Raw genomic sequence first — 16,540 nt, 5'->3', positions numbered from 1 at the left:
CCACGAATAACATCGGTTGATGCAGCACGAGCGAAGATGCTGAGGAAGATGGTTGGTAGCGAGAAGGTCCTGGACTCTAGGTCGAAAGTAGACCTTGAACGCCTGCCTCCTCCCAAAGCCTGTCTCATCCCCCATTTGCAACGGGCTAACTACAGGGTGGCATGCTATAAGAGAGCAGCCGAGGCAATAATGGAAAGCCCAAACGCATATGACCCGGGCATGGGCTGGGAGAAAACAGACGAAGAGGTACTGGAACCCATATGGACAATGGGACCCATCCTCCCTCCTACTCTTGTCGAGTTACTGGCTCAAAGAGCTGAGGTGGAAGAGCAGGCGGCTCTTGACATGGGAGCCGATGCTGTCAACAACAACATATCTGGTGATGAAGAGGACAACGAGTATAAGAATGATGAAAACTTAGAAATGAAAGAAATAGAGATAGAAGATCTCCTCAGTGATGGCGAATTTGACGATTAGTCACAAGTTAACTGCATCCTACACACATTTTTTGGCTTTTTATTTACGATTTTTGTTTTAAACAGTCAGTGTGTAGTCAAATGTAATAAACAATTATTTTATTGTGTTCATTTTACCAGAGTTGCCTGGGTAAATATATTCATTTGTCTCTACAATGTGGTGTAACTTTTGTCCTAAACAACTTACAGAGGCGGTTGCTAGGGTGGTTGCTAGGGTCTTAAAGGTGGTTGCTACGTGATGGCCTATCAGAGTTGGCTTGGAAAATGTATTAATTTGTCTCTGTAAGTTGTTTAGGACAAAAGTTGCACCACATACTATGTCGGTGTTTAGAGTTTTCTGGTCGGGGTTCGCAGTACAAGGATAAAAAATAAAACCTTTGGGAGATGATTTCAGGTTGGCACCTGACAAATTCTGAAAGAAGACACTTTGATGATAACAAAAAGTAGATGACATAAATAATAGGGGTTACCCTTGAAACCCATTTTCCTTCTAGACCAAGGAGGTTTTAAGTTCTTTTAGGTGTGGTTGCTAGGGTGGTTGCTAGGGTAGTTAGGGTCTTAAAAGTGGTTGCTAGGTGGTTGCTAGATTGTTTTGGTCGTTGCTCGGTGGTTGCAGCAAAAATAAATGTGTTATTAGTCTCTGTGGCTTGTATGTATGATAGGATATGCTACTTTGCCAATCTCAAATTTCAATTTTCTGGTCTGGAGTTAGATGCAATTAAGTGTGAAAACGAAGCCTTTCAGACATTAGTTGATCTTGGCACTGACCAAATTCTGAAACTAGACATTTAAAGGATTAAAAAAAATCAGGTGGCATAAAAAAATCCGGGGGGTGCGCGTGGACCCCACTTTCCATCTAGACTACTTTGAATAACCTGAATTTTCTCATATTGGGGTTTTTAAAAACCTGAATATGAGCCCTGGGTTACTCCTTTTAAAACCGAATCAGAAACAGAATCAGAATCAGAAAAAGCTTTATTGCCAGGTCAGAATATTGGGTCATGTAAACGGAATATCCCCATCAAACGGAACAGGAATTAGTTTTCTGCACATGCTCTGTTCACAAGGAATCCTGGTCTTTTGAGTCCAGGAAGTTCTTCTAAACACGGAGAAACCAAGACCAGGAGGAGACTAATCACTTCATAAATGTAATGAAGGATATGAACATTTCTGCATTTGTAGATGGTAGAAAGTACCGGGATAGAAGATTTACAAGAAGGTGAGAGAAAAGTTGCCCGAAGCAGCATTTGTTTTGAATTTGGATACAGGAAGAAGAAGCAGAAATGACGGGAATTGTGTCATCACCTTCTCCGTGCGTTGCTGGTTTGATCCAGATATCCCGAATGATTAATTACTAATGTAAACGGAATATTCCCAATGTTTCAGTAACCGGAATATTAGCAATAACCTGAATTTTGACTGCATGTAAACGTAGTCATTGTCTTGCTGAAAGCTGCAGGACCTTTACGAGCATGATGACCCCACTCCTTTTTAGTACGGAGGACCTGGTGTCCAAGGTGTCAAAAAAGAATCTACCATTTTCATTTGACAGGTCATAGGACCATATTCTTCTTTGCTTCATTCCATTTTAGATGATCTGAAATGGTTCGTAATGTGCACGCTCAGTTTTCAGAGATTGGTGAACCTCGTTATTTGGCTTCACTTCTGAGACCAATCATGCCACCTAGCTGTTCTCAGTTGTAAATGTTTCTCCGGGTGCTTCTTGCTTGGTCCACCTTTCCAGCCTTCAACCTTTTTTGAGACTTGTTGCTGCCATCAAAATCAAAATAAGTAAATATTTTACATGAAAGTGTAAAATGTATCACTCTCAACATTTGTGATGCTTTTTCTGTTGTGACTCAAATGTGGCTTTTTGAGATTTACAGATCTTTACATTCTGTGTTTACTTGCATTTCATGCAGAGTCCCAACGTTTGTGGAGTCGTTGATTGATCTACTCCAGATCTGTGTACATCGTTTACTGTTGATGTTGTGATGTTGGTTGTTCGTGACAAACCTGAAGTAGTAGTTTCTCTTTTATTAACAAACTAACTGTACATTTTGCATTTTCTTTTTCAGACCAGCAGGATGTTCGAGAAATGTAAGACATTTAGTGTTTTGTTTTTTTTATTTAACATTTATATGCTAATAATATTGATTGTCGTTATCAAAGAAGCTAATATCAGAAGTGTTGATACTGTGTGAGTGATCGAATAAACTTAACCCTTGTACCGTCTTCGGGTCAAAATGACCTCATTCTCCTGTTCCTTCTTTCCTCCTGCTCTCTCCTTCCTTCTCCCTTCCTTCCTTCCTCCTGCTCTCTCCTTCCTTCTCCCTTCCTTCTTTCCTCCTGCTTTCTCCTTCCTTCTCCCTTCCTTCTTTCCTAGTTTCCTTCCTTCCTCCTTTCTCCCTTCCTTCCTTCCTTCCTTCCTTCCTTCCTTCCTTCCTTCCTCCCTCCCTTCCTTCCTTCCTTCCTTCCTTCCTTCCTTCCTTCCTTCCTTCCTTCCTTCCTTCCTTCCGTCCGTCCGTCCTTCCTTCCTTCCTTCCTTCCTTCCTTCCTTCCTTCCTTCCTTCCTTCCTTCCTTCCTTCCTTCCTTCCTTCCTTCCTTCCTTCCTTCCTTCCTTCCATCCTTCTTTTCTCCCTTCCTTCCTTCTTTCTTTCCTTCTTTTCATTCTCCCTTCCTTGCTTCTTTTTTCCTTCTTTTCATTCTTCCTTCCTTCCTTCCTTCCTTCCTTCCTTCCTTCCTTCCTTCCTTCCTTCCTTCCTTCCTTCCTTCCTTCCTTCCTTCCTTCCTTCCTTCTTTCCTCCCTTCTTCTCTTCCTCCTCCCTTGACCTGAAGACAGCACCAGGGTTAATAGAAAGCAGAATATGAACTAAAGCGTAACCGTGCAGCCCACACTGAGACTGTTTGCATGCCGTCCAAGCCTTTTAGCTGCTTATGAATCTGTCTCGTCACTCATCTTCATGTTCATGTCACGCTTCTCCTGAAGCTTCACTTTTCTCCTGAGTTGCTGTTCTTTTTGAACTTCACGCCTGCATCTTTGTCATGCCTTTAACCCTCTCTCACCTTCGCTGTTTAAGCTGGGACGTGCGGGGAAAGAGCGACACACTGTCCTCTACGTATGTACACGAAAGCTGAGCTGCTCGCTCTGTGATGTTTGTATAACGGCCCCTGTTTCCTAGCAGTAGCATCTGGTCTATCTGCTCAAATGCACTTTATGCATTTGCAGAAAAAACGAAGCACAAATGAGGACCCGGCGAAAATAAACAGAGGCTGTGATTGTAGTCGTACTCTAGCAGTGGTTCTAGTTTGAAGATGAAGCAGTAGTAAACCCCTAGACCACTGAATCCCTCCCTCCCTCCACGCTTTGTTCATGTAATAAATGTAAAAAACTTCTAAATTCATGTGGAAATGCTTATGTTCTACATTGGCCAGAAAAACTGGTTTTCTGCATTAATTTGGCATTAAATTATCAATTTCTGTCAATGCCTTAACACTTTACTACGGAAGAGTATTAGGGCCATGGAGTAGAAAAAATATTCGAGAGGGGAAGATTTTTTTTTATTGTGTACTTCGAGAAAAAAGTCGAAATGTCGAGAAAAAAATCGAAATGTCGAGATTAATGTGGAAATACTATTTCAAGAATAAAGTCAAAATTTCAACTTTATTCACAAAATTTTGACTTTTTTCTCAACATTTCAACTTTTTTCTCGAAATTGTACTTCAACTTTATTCTCAACATTTCGACTTTATTCTCGACATTTCGACTTTATTCTCGACATTTCGACTTTTTTCTCAACCAGTCAGGTTAATAAGTACATCGAAATGTTGAGGGAAAAAAGGCAAAATTTCGACTTTATTCACAAAATTTTCACTTTATTCTTGAAATTGTATTTCAACATTAATGTCGACATTTCAACTTTTTTCTCGAAGTGCACAATAAAAAAAAATCTTCCCCTCTCAAATATTTTTTCTACTCCATGGCCCTAATACTCTTCCGTACTTTACTAGCAAATTACTGCAGAAATTATTTCCAAGGGCTTTGGACACTTTTTCTTGCCGCTGTAGGTAAAACATATGTGACATCAGAGGATTATATGTTACTGAGGGAAATTCCTCGTAGGTTTTCAGGAACGCGCTACAGTTGGGGTCGAGCACTTATTGCTCATTGGCTCTTACATTTTAAAAGCAGTCATGACTTTGACTGTCTGCTCACTCCATTCCCTTTTCCATTCTCTTTCCATCAGCCCTTCCCTTTGCTTTGCATGGAAATAACTTGCCTTACATAAATGTGTGTGTGTGTGTGTATGTGTGTGCGTGTGATGACATGTTATTAACGAGTTATAAGTTATTTTTGATATTTTTGTTTTTTATCTTGATTTTGGAATTCCCCATTAAATCACTGTTTTCTTGTGTTTTTTGTTGTGTTTTTGTGTTATTTACGTTCTCAGTCTATAGAACTATATTTTATTTTTAGTATTTTAGATGTTATTGTGTTTTACATTCTGTGATTCTAATTTGTTTAAGTCAAATCATCGTGTGTTTAGCTCATCACTGGCTTTCTTTAATTGACGTAACTGTCATACTCAGTTGTGTTCAAGCCATTTTCCTGTCATCACAGTGACATTTGTCACACATTTAAGCAATCTTGAGATAGTTTGATGTTGTTTCTTTGATGTTTCTTTTTCTTCTATGAGCTCATTCACAGCTGGTGCAGTTTTTCTTTTGTGTATTTCCGTTCTGCGTCATAGTTTGTCATGTGAGTGTGGGTGCGAGTGTATGCGCAAGTTATTTCCTGCTCATATTTTTCCCCATTGTTTTTATTGACTCTTTGCTGTATCACAGTAAAGAAAGTAAAAGCCGAATTCCTGTTATGTTGTATAGAACCTGCTGTGAAACTTATGATCCCTACAGTGTTTTCCAGTCTTATCCTGACCTCCTTCTCCAATGTCTGTCTCCTTTCATTTACATTTTTGACTTTTTTTACTCCTTACTTGTTCTTCTTCCATAATGGAAGATGAAGAGACGGAGACGTCAGGCCTGAAATCTGAGCTGATTCGAGAACCAGATCTTCTTTCCGACGTGTCAGAGATGAAACAAGATTTGATCAAAATGACTGCCATTTTGACGGCAGACTCAAGAGAGAAATCCCCTCCCATCGGAGGGTGTGCTCTAGAGAAAGGGACTGAGGATGTTTCTGGAGAACCATTAGAAATAATGGAAAAAGACTTAGAGAAAGTCAAAGAGGACTTAGAGAAAGTCAGTGAGATACTGAGGAGTGGAACCTATCAGGGTGAGGTGGGAGAGGAGGCAGCGAACACACCAACAATTGCCGAGGACTGGGTTCTCCTTTCTGATAGTGAGGTAGAAGACGCCAAGACAATGGCATCCTTAGAAGTTCAAGAGCCAGTTTTACGTGAAAGCAGAACTAACAGGGGAGTGCCCAGACCTAAAGCCATAAAAGGCAGTGGTGACCTTAAAGAGTACCTCCTGGACGCACCAGTAAGCTCCAAAGTAAAGACTAAAAAAGAGACAGGTGTACAAGAAAAATTCACTGATGTCGTTCTACGCAAAAGTGGAAAACCAACCACTCCAACTAAAGTTCATGAGAGAACGACTACTGGTGATGTTAAAAAGCCAGTGAGAAGGAAGGGGAAAGACCAGGGGAAGGCTGAGGAAACCACAGAAACATGCGCTTCTTTAACTGTGCCTACTACTGAGAAAGCCTCACCGGTGTCCCCTGTAATTGAAGAAACGCCCATTGGATCAATAAAGGACAAAGTAAAAGCCTTACAACAAAAAGTAGAAGCAGAGCAAAAGTCCAAAAAGGTCACTGGAAGCAAGCCTTCACATTTGCCCGTAATGAGCAAACCCTCTCCAAAAGCCAAAGAAAGCCCTAAATCCAAACCACCACCACCCCCTAAACCCCATAAAGCTGAATCTGAAAAACTTGAGGAGACTGTGTCAGTAAAGGAGCTGATGCAAGCATTCCAGAGTGGGCAGGACCCCTCAAAGAGAAAGTCTGGGTTATTTGAGCTCAAAACAGCCTCTACATCACAGAAAACCACAAAAACTGAAACTGTCCACTCCAAAACTGTGACCAAAGTAACCTCAGTTGTCGCGCAAGAAAAAGAAGTATCACTGGACTCCATGCCATCGGAGAAGTCAGCTGCTGTCCACTGGCAGCTAACTGAAACTGCCGACTTTGGAAACGGTGGCCTTGACGACAGCTCTGACAGCTTTAAACATGAAGCTGTGGCAGACTCACTAAGCGCCAGTTCTGGAGATGGAACCCCTCACCTGAGCTCAGAGGAAAGTTGCAAACATGAAGGTCTGGCAACTCCAGGCACAAGCCCTGAAAGTTTGACTGGACCACAGAAGTCTACAGATTCAGCATCAGTTGCCAGAAAAGTTAAAAAAGACATTAAAGATGCAGAGGTGTCTGGGGACTCTGTTGTAGGTCCCACTGGTGAGCAACTGACTACAGAACTGACCCTTCCTGTCTCTTCCAGCGATGCAGCAGATGACCACGCAACAAGTGAGTCCATATCTGTTAGGAGTGGGTCTATGCAATCTAAACCTCCGAAACTTACAAAAAGAGTTTCAGAGACTGTAGAAACATTTCTTAGCGATGACGATAGCCCTGATCGTCCATTAGCATTGTCATTAGTTGGTTCTCCAGCCTCTAGATCCCCATCTCAGCACCGTGAAAGCTTAGACCTTACTTTGAAACAAGAAGCAGATGCTCTCAGTCCATTAGCTGATGACTCTTTGACAATAAGCCACAGAGACTCTCTAGAAGGTAGTCCTCTAATGGAAGAGAATTCTTCCCATAAGTCCCCAGACTCTATTGAACCCAGTCCAACCAAAGAATCCCCCCCTCATGACTCCCTAGAGAGCAGCCCTGTAGAGCAAATAAGCCACCCATCCTTCCCATCCATATTCCATCCACCGAGTAAACCCTCTAGTCATCCAGAACCCACCAAAGCTGCTGAATTCCCCCAAGACGCATTGCGCGGTAGGCTGCTTCGAGACCACGAGGGTAGCGCTGATGATGACAGTTGCGAGCAGACATCTCAGATCACGAGTTCCGGTAAGAGTCCCCTTTCCCCTGAAACTCCTAGTTCTGAAGAGGTAAGTTATGAGGTTAACCCCAAACTCCCAGACAATGCATTCCTCTCTGTTCCATCCGAACCATCTGTCATCCCCGAAGACCCAGAAGAAGAGGATACAGCAGACAGCTATGAAGCTAAGAGAAAGATCACTCCAGAGGAGGAGATGTTTAAAATGGCAGCCAAAATCAAAACATTTGATGAAATGGAACAAGACGCAAAGAGAATAAAGAACTCTAGAAAAGATTTGGTTCTCTCATCTGATCTCAAAATAGGGGATGACAGCTGTGAAAACTTAGAGCCCACCAGTGAGAAGCTTTTGCAAAGTGAATGTGGGCTGAGTAGACCCACTGAGGATTCAAAATTAGCTTTTTTCATTGATCCCGGTATTAAAGTACAACCTCCCTCTCGTTTTTCAGCAGGTTTGCATGATGGACCCCACATCAAAGAGGCCACAACTTCAGCCACTTTCACTTCAGAGGGGCCTCACTCTGTCTCAGAACAGCTTCCCTCAAAGCTCCCACTGGAAACTGGAGAAAGCAGCCCATCATCCGTCGTTAGCACCGAAATAACACCAACAACGGACGCTGAAAATAGGACTGATGAACAAAAGGAGGAGAGCTTAAGGAAGTCGAAAGAAAATAAAGGAGATGATGAGGATGGTGAAATGTTGGCCGTTAGTGGGGGACAGGCGGGTAGTCAAAAACCATCTAGCAATGTAACAGATGAAGTGAAAGGAGATCAACGTGCCGGTTCAGGAGCACCAGATACGGAACTGAGTGCATCTGTTGCGACAGGTCAAACAACACTGGAGATTTGTATCAATGATGGAGATGGAGAAGATGGGGCACTGGATCTCCCAAAAACGGAATCAAAAGGCGTCACTGCAAGGGTGGACAGTGACTCCTGGTCTGCAATGCGAGAGGATGATGCCACTTTTGCAGCTCGTGTAAAAGAGGAAGAACAAAAGATCCTGAATCTGGCAGTTGACCGTCAGTCTCTGCAAGCAACTCCAGACACCACACCTGGTAGAACACCAACAGAAGAAGGCACTCCTACTAGTGAACCAAATCCTTTTCTCTTCCAAGAAGGAAAGCTATTTGAGATGACCCGAAGTGGTGCTATTGATATGACTAAGAGAAGCTATGAGGAAGAAGGGGGTGGTTTTGCCTTTTTCCAAATAGGAGAACAACCTTTAGAAGAGCCTGTCTTGGAAGAGCCCATGCAAGAAGGTAGATCAGCAGCAGATCCTGAAGTTGGCCTCAATCTAACCCTCGAGGTCAAGACTGAGGAAGATGAGGTACCAAAAGAGACTCTTGAATCACATTCTCACTCCCCGCCTGAAAGGGATCAGCCAAGCTCTAAAGACGATGCGTCCAAATCTAAAATCCCTAAAATGGGCATTGCAGCTTCAACCAAACCCATGAATAAAGATCAGGCACCGCCTGAACTTCTAGAGAGTAAAGCGGACCAGAGTAAAAATGAAGGATCCATATATTTAGACACAAGTTGCTCTGAACAAATTATAACAAATGTACAGACTGCAGAAACCACTATCACTAGATCAGTTTACTCAGAGCAGGGGCAGGAATCCTCAGACTCCTCCCCGGAAGAGGCACAGTTAGTCATAGAAACCCCCAAAACATCAGGCAAGTCCAAGCAAAGTGCTTCCAGTAGTGCTAAGAAAACAGTCAAAACCCAAGCTAAGTCAACTTCCCAAGGTCGAGGCAAATCTATGATTCCTTCTCTATCTCATACAACTGCCTTATCAACTACTCCCAAAAAAGAAGCCTCTTTCATTTCAGATTCTAAATCCAGAATTCCCATCAAGGCTAGCAAGGTGGATACCAATATCAAACGTGCTGAATCTAATCAAGATAAAAAGCTTAAGGTCCCTGTCAAAAAGGACGCAAGGAGGAAATCTGAGACAGACGCGGGTCCCTCTATGGAGGTCAAAACCAAGGCGACATCTTCAAAAGCCAAGAGCTTCTGCGAGGGGGAGTCTCCAAGGTCGTCTCCTAAAAGTGCAGAGTCATCAAAATCGAAAGCCTTCCAGTCCAGATTGCCAGTTCGAGGCAAAAGTGGTCCGTCGTCTCATTTGACAACACCTACTAAAGAGAAAAGTGAACCACGTAAACAGTCCAATGAGTTCTTTGAAGAGATAAGTGACGAAGCGGCCAAGCTCGTGGCGAGGTTGGCACAGGCAGAGGCGGAGAAAGAGCAAGAGGCCATATCCGCCCTCTCAGACGATGAGAGCAGTCTCATTGATCCTTCGGTTATAGAAAGAGAAACTTTCCCAGTGCTGCAATTCCCTCCCTCAGGAGACATCTTTCCCATTAGACCACAGTGGGACGACCCTGTTGAGACACAGATGCAGCGAATCCCAGACGATAAAGTCCAAAGTCAAGGTATCCCCCCAGTTTAAGGGAATATTATCTATCGCTTGTGCCTCATTAGTCTACTAGCTGTAAAGGTGCTGCCTCTCTGTCTCTCGTAGTTATGTCCCGTTGTAGATGAAGAACCCGTGTTGTTGTGTTTCCTGAGCTGTGTTTGTGTTTGTCTTTCTTTCTTTCTTTCTTTCTGTGTGCTGAAAAATCTCAAGATTGACTTAAAGGCATTATGGAACTTTTTATGGCTAAACCTTTTACAGACCAAAAGGAAAATATAACCCATATTTCCCCCCAAAATAGAAAAACAATGTTTTATTCACAATGGTACATAGAAAGCATACCAAATGTTTGAAGGAAATGAGGAAAAAGTATCGTCTGTAGGGGAAGAAAGTCTTTAAATTTGAAGGTAGCAGCACTTCTCAAAGAAATTGAGACAGTGTTTACCACTTTGACACAATAGTCAATAGATGTGGGGTAACCGAGGAGACCATTTGCTGGAGTTTTTGAGGTGGGAATGTTGTTCCAATCTGGATTCCTCAATGGTCCTCAACTTTCTTACATTTTTTTGTTTTATAATGAACTGAATGTTTTCAATTGGTTCTGCTATGAAACCATGCTCTTTTAATGGATGCAGTGTAGATTTGCAGTGTCTTGCTGAGATATGCAAGACCTACCCTAAAAAACAAATGGTCTCAAAGTGGTTAAAATCTCAGTTTAAACAGTAGATGTTTTCTGTCTTCTATTGTGAATAGATTCTGTTGTTATCATCTTTCACAGTTGATCACAGTTTTGGAATTGACCCTTTAATATACCAACACCTTCGATGGCAGGACTTTTCTTGACACTGAAATTTTGATTTCTCAATATTAGAGTCACCAGCTCATGTATCACAACTTGTCTTTCCAGACACATTATGTTCATGTTTTACAATATGCAGTTTGATTAAATATATACATTATAAACGTCAAGCGAGCTGTCAAAGGCCCAGAAACAAGAAAGCCAGTGAAAGTTATTTGAAGACAGAGTTTGTACTTGTAACTTGACTTGGTCAAGCTTGCTGCTTTGACCGTTCATGGCTGTCTGGTGGTATTTGCAGTAGATCCACAGGATGAAGCAGAGAGAAAAGAGCAACAGTTGGCCATTGTGGCCGACCACCTGGGCTTCAGCTGGACAGGTGAGTCCCCTTAACAGCGCTGGTTAAAAGTACCAAGCTTGACATCTACACTTGTAGTTAGCTCTCTCAAAAGAAGCCACAAAATGTCCATATTCCCTTAACCCTTGGACTGTCTTTGGGTCAAAATGACCTAATTCTCCTTCCTTCTTCCCTTCCTCTTTTCTCCCTTCCTTCCTTCCTTCCGTCCTTCCTTCTTTTTTCCCTTCCTACCTTCTTTCCTCCTGCTCTTTCCTTCCTTCTTCCCTTCCTCTTTTCTCCCTTCCTTCCTTCCTTCCTTCCTTCCTTCCTTCCTTCCTTCCTTCCTTCCTTACTTCCTTACTTCCTTACTTCCTTCCTTCCTTCCTTCCTTCCTTCTTTTTTCCCTTCCTACCTTCTTTCCTCCTGCTCTTTCCTTCCATCTTCCCTTCCTCTTTTCTCCCTTCCTTCATTCCTTCCTTCCATCCTTCTTTTCTCCCTTCCTTCCTTCCTTCTTACCTTCCTTCTTTTAATTCTTCCTTCCTTCCTTCTTTCCTTCCTTCTTTCCTTCCTTCCTTCTTTTCTTCCTTCCTTCCTTCCTTCCTTCCTTCCTTCCTTCCTTCCTTCCTTCCTTCCTTCCTTCCTTCATTCCTCCCTTCCTTCCTTCCTTCCTTCTTTCCTTCCTTCCTTCCTTTGTTCCTTCCATCCTTCTTTTCTCCCTTCCTTCCTTCCTTCCTTCTTTCTTTCCTTCTTTTCATTCTTCCTTCCTTCTTTCCTTCCTTCTTTCCTTCTTTTCTCCCTTCCTTCCTTGTTTTCTCCCTTCCTTCCTTCCTTGTTTTCTCCCTTCCTTCCTTCCTTCCTTCCTTCCTTCCTTCCTTCCTTCCTTCCTTCCTTCCTTCCTCCCTTCCTTCCTTCCTTCCTTCCTTCCTTATTTTCTCCCTTCTTTCCTTCCTTCCTTCCTTCCTTCCTTCCTTCCTTCCTTCCTTCCTTCCTTCCTTCCTTCCTTCCTTCCTTCCTTCTTTTCTCCCTTCCTTCCTTGTTTTCTCCCTCCCTTCCTTCCTTGTTTTCTCCCTTCCTTCCTTCCTTATTTTCTCCCTTCCTTCCTTCCTTCCTTCCTTCCTTCCTTCCTTCCTTCCTTCCTTCCTTCCTTCCTTCCTTCCTTCCTTCCTTCCTTCCTTCCTTCCTTCCTTCCTTCTTCTCTTTCTCCTTCCTTGACCTGAAGACAGCACAAGGGTTAAGACTGTCTTAATTTATAATTAATTGTTTCCATATTTTCTTTCTTGCCCTCAGAGTTGGCACGAGAATTGGATTTCAGTGAGGAAAGGATCAACATGATAAGGATTGAAAATCCCAACTCACTCCAAGACCAGAGTCATGCCCTGCTGAACCAGTGGGCAGAGAGTGAAGGACATCACGTTGCAGGTCAGTCATCATCACGTTCATGATCCACATTTCTGAAAGTCTACAGTTTTTACCCGATTACAGGCTCAAAGCTGCCGCTCACCGTCAAAGTGAAGCTGTCATCAGCAGATCCCTTTTAAATGTTTTTTATAATGGCATTTTAGCAAGTGTCCTTTTTTATGCGGTTGTTTGTTGGGGCGGCAGCCTGACATAGTAGTACCAGTAGTACCAGTTATAGTACCAGTTATACTAGGAGGAAGCTCAGAGTTATCCTGTCCCAAGATGATCATCCCCTGTACAGTTTTTTTCTCTCGAAAAGTAGCAGAAGTAGAAGCTTCTTTTGTCCAGATGCTCCACAGAGAGACTTAGGAAGTCCTTTGTTCCTGCAGCAACCAGACTTTTTAACTTGGACTGCTGATGTCATGTCTTGCTGCTATATTAACCCTTGTTCTGCAAATTGCACTTTAAACTGCAGCCACTCTTTTAGACTGTCATAACTTGCTGCCATATTCTCTTGTACAGTGCACTTTTAATTGCAGCTATATTCTTAGCTGTTTAATTTACTGCTATGCTTGTCTTGCACATTGCACTTTTAAATGGATTTGTATTCTTTTTCTTTTATCTCCCTTTTTTGGGGGCTCATTTTCTAGTTATTTTTTGTTGTATTGATCCACTGCTGTCCCTAGGTGGAGACATTGTTAATGTGTATACTTGATTGTTTTATGTTGTATTGTTGTGGCCATGGTGGCAATGAAGTTTCCCCTTTGGGGATTATTAAAGTTGAATCTTATCCTCCTAAACTTGTTTTTTACTACAGCAAGAACAACTCTTATCAAGAAACTGACAAAGATCAACCGCATGGACATCGTTCACCTTATTGAAACCACCATGAACAGATCCGCTCAAGACGAGACGTCTTCACATACCTACGCAGAAATAGAGCAAACCATAGCTCTGGACCATAGTGAAGGTGCTCCTGATAGCATTAGTTTGAGACAAACTTGTCAAGTTTGTGTGAACAGTTGCCTCGGATGCGCTAACACCTCCCGTGTATACTTGGACAGGTTTCTCTGCCCTCCATGAAGACATTGACAGTCCCAGACCGGGCAGGCGTACGGAAGCGACGGGTAGGAGTCCAGTTTCAGGAAGAGAGGTACCTGTGGTGTCAGCAGAGGACCTATCCTCCAGTTTGTCATCGCTTCACGAACCCTCAGGAAGGCCTGAGACGGGCTCCAGCGCAACAGGCCGTCTGAGAAACGTCCAGAAAGACAATCTTCAAAAGGAGATGGAAATCACACTGTAAGTTATTCAAAACACGTGGATGTCCGCAAGAGAGTTTTTGTGGTTTTGCTCTTATACACCACCCCAACGGATCTGAAGTAAAACTATCAAGACTTGATGAAAATTCACCCCAAAAATTTATCTAACATTTATGTATTATAAAAATGTCAATTTTCAAGGACTCAAAAGTGTTTTTTCTTAAGAAGAAACTTAAGAAGAAAGTTGACAAAAAACTTAAGAACTTTTTTGGAGAATATGACTTCTTCTCTTTTTTCTTCTTAAGACTGAACTTAAGAAAAAATTCCCACTTAAGAAGATTTTTCTTTCTTAAGAATGTTTTGTGAATCCGGCCCCTGGCCTCTACAGTAACTTACCATCAGTACACTCATAAACAGAGATGTCTGCCAGTTCCAGGGATGTCCTCAAGCCTTTCCCTGATACCTGTGACTGCGTTTCCATGCAGTCAATAACCCTTTTAAAACCTGAATATTGGCAATAACCCGGTTTTGCACGGCCATCTAAACACCAATAACCCCTTTGAATAACCCGAATTTGCTCATATTCGGGTTTTTAAAAACCCGAATATGAGCCCTGGGTTAATTTGTAGACAGTAGAAAGTATCGGGATAGCCAGATTTAAAAGAAAGTGAGCGAAAAGTTGTGCGAAGCAGCATTTGTTTTGAATTTGGATACAGGAAGAAGAAGCGGAAATGACGGTAATTGTGTCATGACGTTCTCCGTGCGTCGCTGGTTTGATCCAGATATCCCAAATGATTAATTACCATGTAAACGGAATATTCCGAATGTTTCAGTAACCGGAATATTAGCAATAACCAGAATTTTGACTGCATGTAAACGTAGTCTGTGATGAGCTGTGTCTTCTGTCATTTTGTAATTAATTGGTCATTGTGTGACTAAATATTGTATTCCCCCCCCCCCCCCCATGCAGCCCATCACAAAGAATATACGAGGAAGTGACAGACTCTGTGCACACAGGCAGTTACAAACAAGTAAGTCCTCTGTTCACATTGTACCGCACCTCTCCCTACCAGCTCAGATCCCATGTGATAGACCCCGTGTACAAAGGGGGACCCAAGCTGTGTGTTCAGACCACCCCACCCCTCACCCCTACTGTTGAACCAGGTGATGCTGAATGTGAGGGGGTGGACGAGGGGGGAGAGGATTGGAGCTTGGAGTGTCTACGAACTCCCACCTCTGCAGAACCAGAACCGTTAAGTTGGCGGGAGACGTCCGACGTCTCTCGGACAGGTGTAAGCGAAAGTCGACTGCTGTCTTTGACGGATTATGGAGATAGTTTGACCGAATGTGAGCAAGCTGAGCAAGATTTCAAGAACCTGTCCATGGAGCTGAAGGAATCGGAGGAGGTGCAGCAACCTCGGGGTGAGCAGATACCTCTGGGTGCTTCAGCGCCCCCGGACAGTGGAGGCATCGAATTTACACAGGGCGAACAAACAAGACACCTAGATGAAGTGTCACAGAGACTTTATAAAGTTCTGTATGGATATGAGGTTAAGCTGGTGGATTCAGAAAGTGAAGATGTGTCTCTGTCATGCTCTGACAGCATGATTCAAGAAGTCAGGAGAGATGTTTCAACCTCTGGAATTAAAGCTGACGTTACTCAGGCCTCAGTTTCAGATGATCTTGATGTCATGGGCCAAACCCAGAAGACAACCTCAGTTTTGACGTCTGAAAAACTGGAAAGCATCCCCTCTGCAGCCTTCACCCAGGAATCAAATGATCCAACTTTTGAAAATGTGTGTGAGTCAATACCTGCCATTCAAAGCTCGGCTCATGGCAGGTCTTCTTCACCTGAATGGGTTTCCACCACAGCAATATTGCTCACAGAGAGCAGAGTGTCAACACCTGAATCTGTGTCATCAGTGAATGAGTTGCATTTTCTCACTCCTGATTCGCCGGTTCCTCACTTTAGGCCCTTGTCCCCACTCCCACCCCCTGTTTTTCCGTGGGAGCCTGATGGGGCCTCCGTCCACAAACAACCACCAGGGGGCACCCAAGTGCTGTTAACGGTAGTCACAGAGGAAAGGCCTTTAACACCAATGGTTTCAAATAAAAAGCCTTTTGGGAGACCGGTGTCCCCTGGCAGTGACGACAGCTGTGGAAGATCGATGTCACCTCCGTCATTAACGTTTGACTTAGATGACAGAGCATCATCACCTGAGTCTATGATTGAGGAAACAGCGCACTGGGTTTTTACATCTGAACAACATGAGACTTGTGATTTCTACGAGATTTGGTCCTCATCTCCTGAATCCGTAGGGTCCATCACCGCAACCTACCAGCTTTCAGCAGACTCCCCTGTCCCAGAATCTAGTCTATCTGCCTCTAAGCGTTTTAAAAGTTATAAATGTATGTCATCCTCTCCTGAAGCAGAGCTATCTGATATGGAATCAGACATCAGACCTACAGATCATGAACCAAAGCAGGTATCAGCTGAGAGTGATGACGACTGGGTCATGATTTCTTCATCAGAATCAGAACAATACCACAGACCAGTACTACCACAGTCTCATGAAGCAGACACAGAGTCAGCGTTGGCAGATACTATCCATGAGACCAAGCCTTTGCCATCTTACTTTGAAAACCAGCCACCGTCTCCTGGTTCTGTCGACTCAGTTAGTGATTTCAGGCAATCGTCAAATCCTGAAACTGGCCAGCTTTTTGACAAAGACGTGTTGCGTCAACCCACACAAACAACATCTGTTACAGGAG

The 16,540-nt window shown here is 43.1% G+C and overlaps 1 protein-coding gene across 1 annotated transcript in view; it reads left to right on the top strand.

Moving 5' to 3' along the window:
- The window catches only part of LOC133420537 (ankyrin-2-like), a 115,060-nt gene that overhangs the window by 73,774 nt on the left and 24,746 nt on the right, over positions 1 to 16,540 (top strand). The window contains exons 26-33 of the mRNA XM_061710230.1: positions 156 to 454; positions 3,558 to 3,596; positions 5,495 to 9,997; positions 11,076 to 11,153; positions 12,399 to 12,530; positions 13,327 to 13,479; positions 13,574 to 13,808; positions 14,739 to 14,799. Coding sequence (XP_061566214.1) covers positions 156 to 454; positions 3,558 to 3,596; positions 5,495 to 9,997; positions 11,076 to 11,153; positions 12,399 to 12,530; positions 13,327 to 13,479; positions 13,574 to 13,808; positions 14,739 to 14,799 — 5,500 coding nt within the window. The remainder of the gene's footprint in view (positions 1 to 155; positions 455 to 3,557; positions 3,597 to 5,494; positions 9,998 to 11,075; positions 11,154 to 12,398; positions 12,531 to 13,326; positions 13,480 to 13,573; positions 13,809 to 14,738; positions 14,800 to 16,540) is intronic.

The sequence above is a fragment of the Cololabis saira genome, chromosome 20, assembly GCF_033807715.1.
Source record: "Cololabis saira isolate AMF1-May2022 chromosome 20, fColSai1.1, whole genome shotgun sequence".
NCBI classification, from domain to species: domain Eukaryota; kingdom Metazoa; phylum Chordata; class Actinopteri; order Beloniformes; family Belonidae; genus Cololabis; species Cololabis saira.
This window is presented reverse-complemented; position numbering and strand designations above follow the sequence as displayed.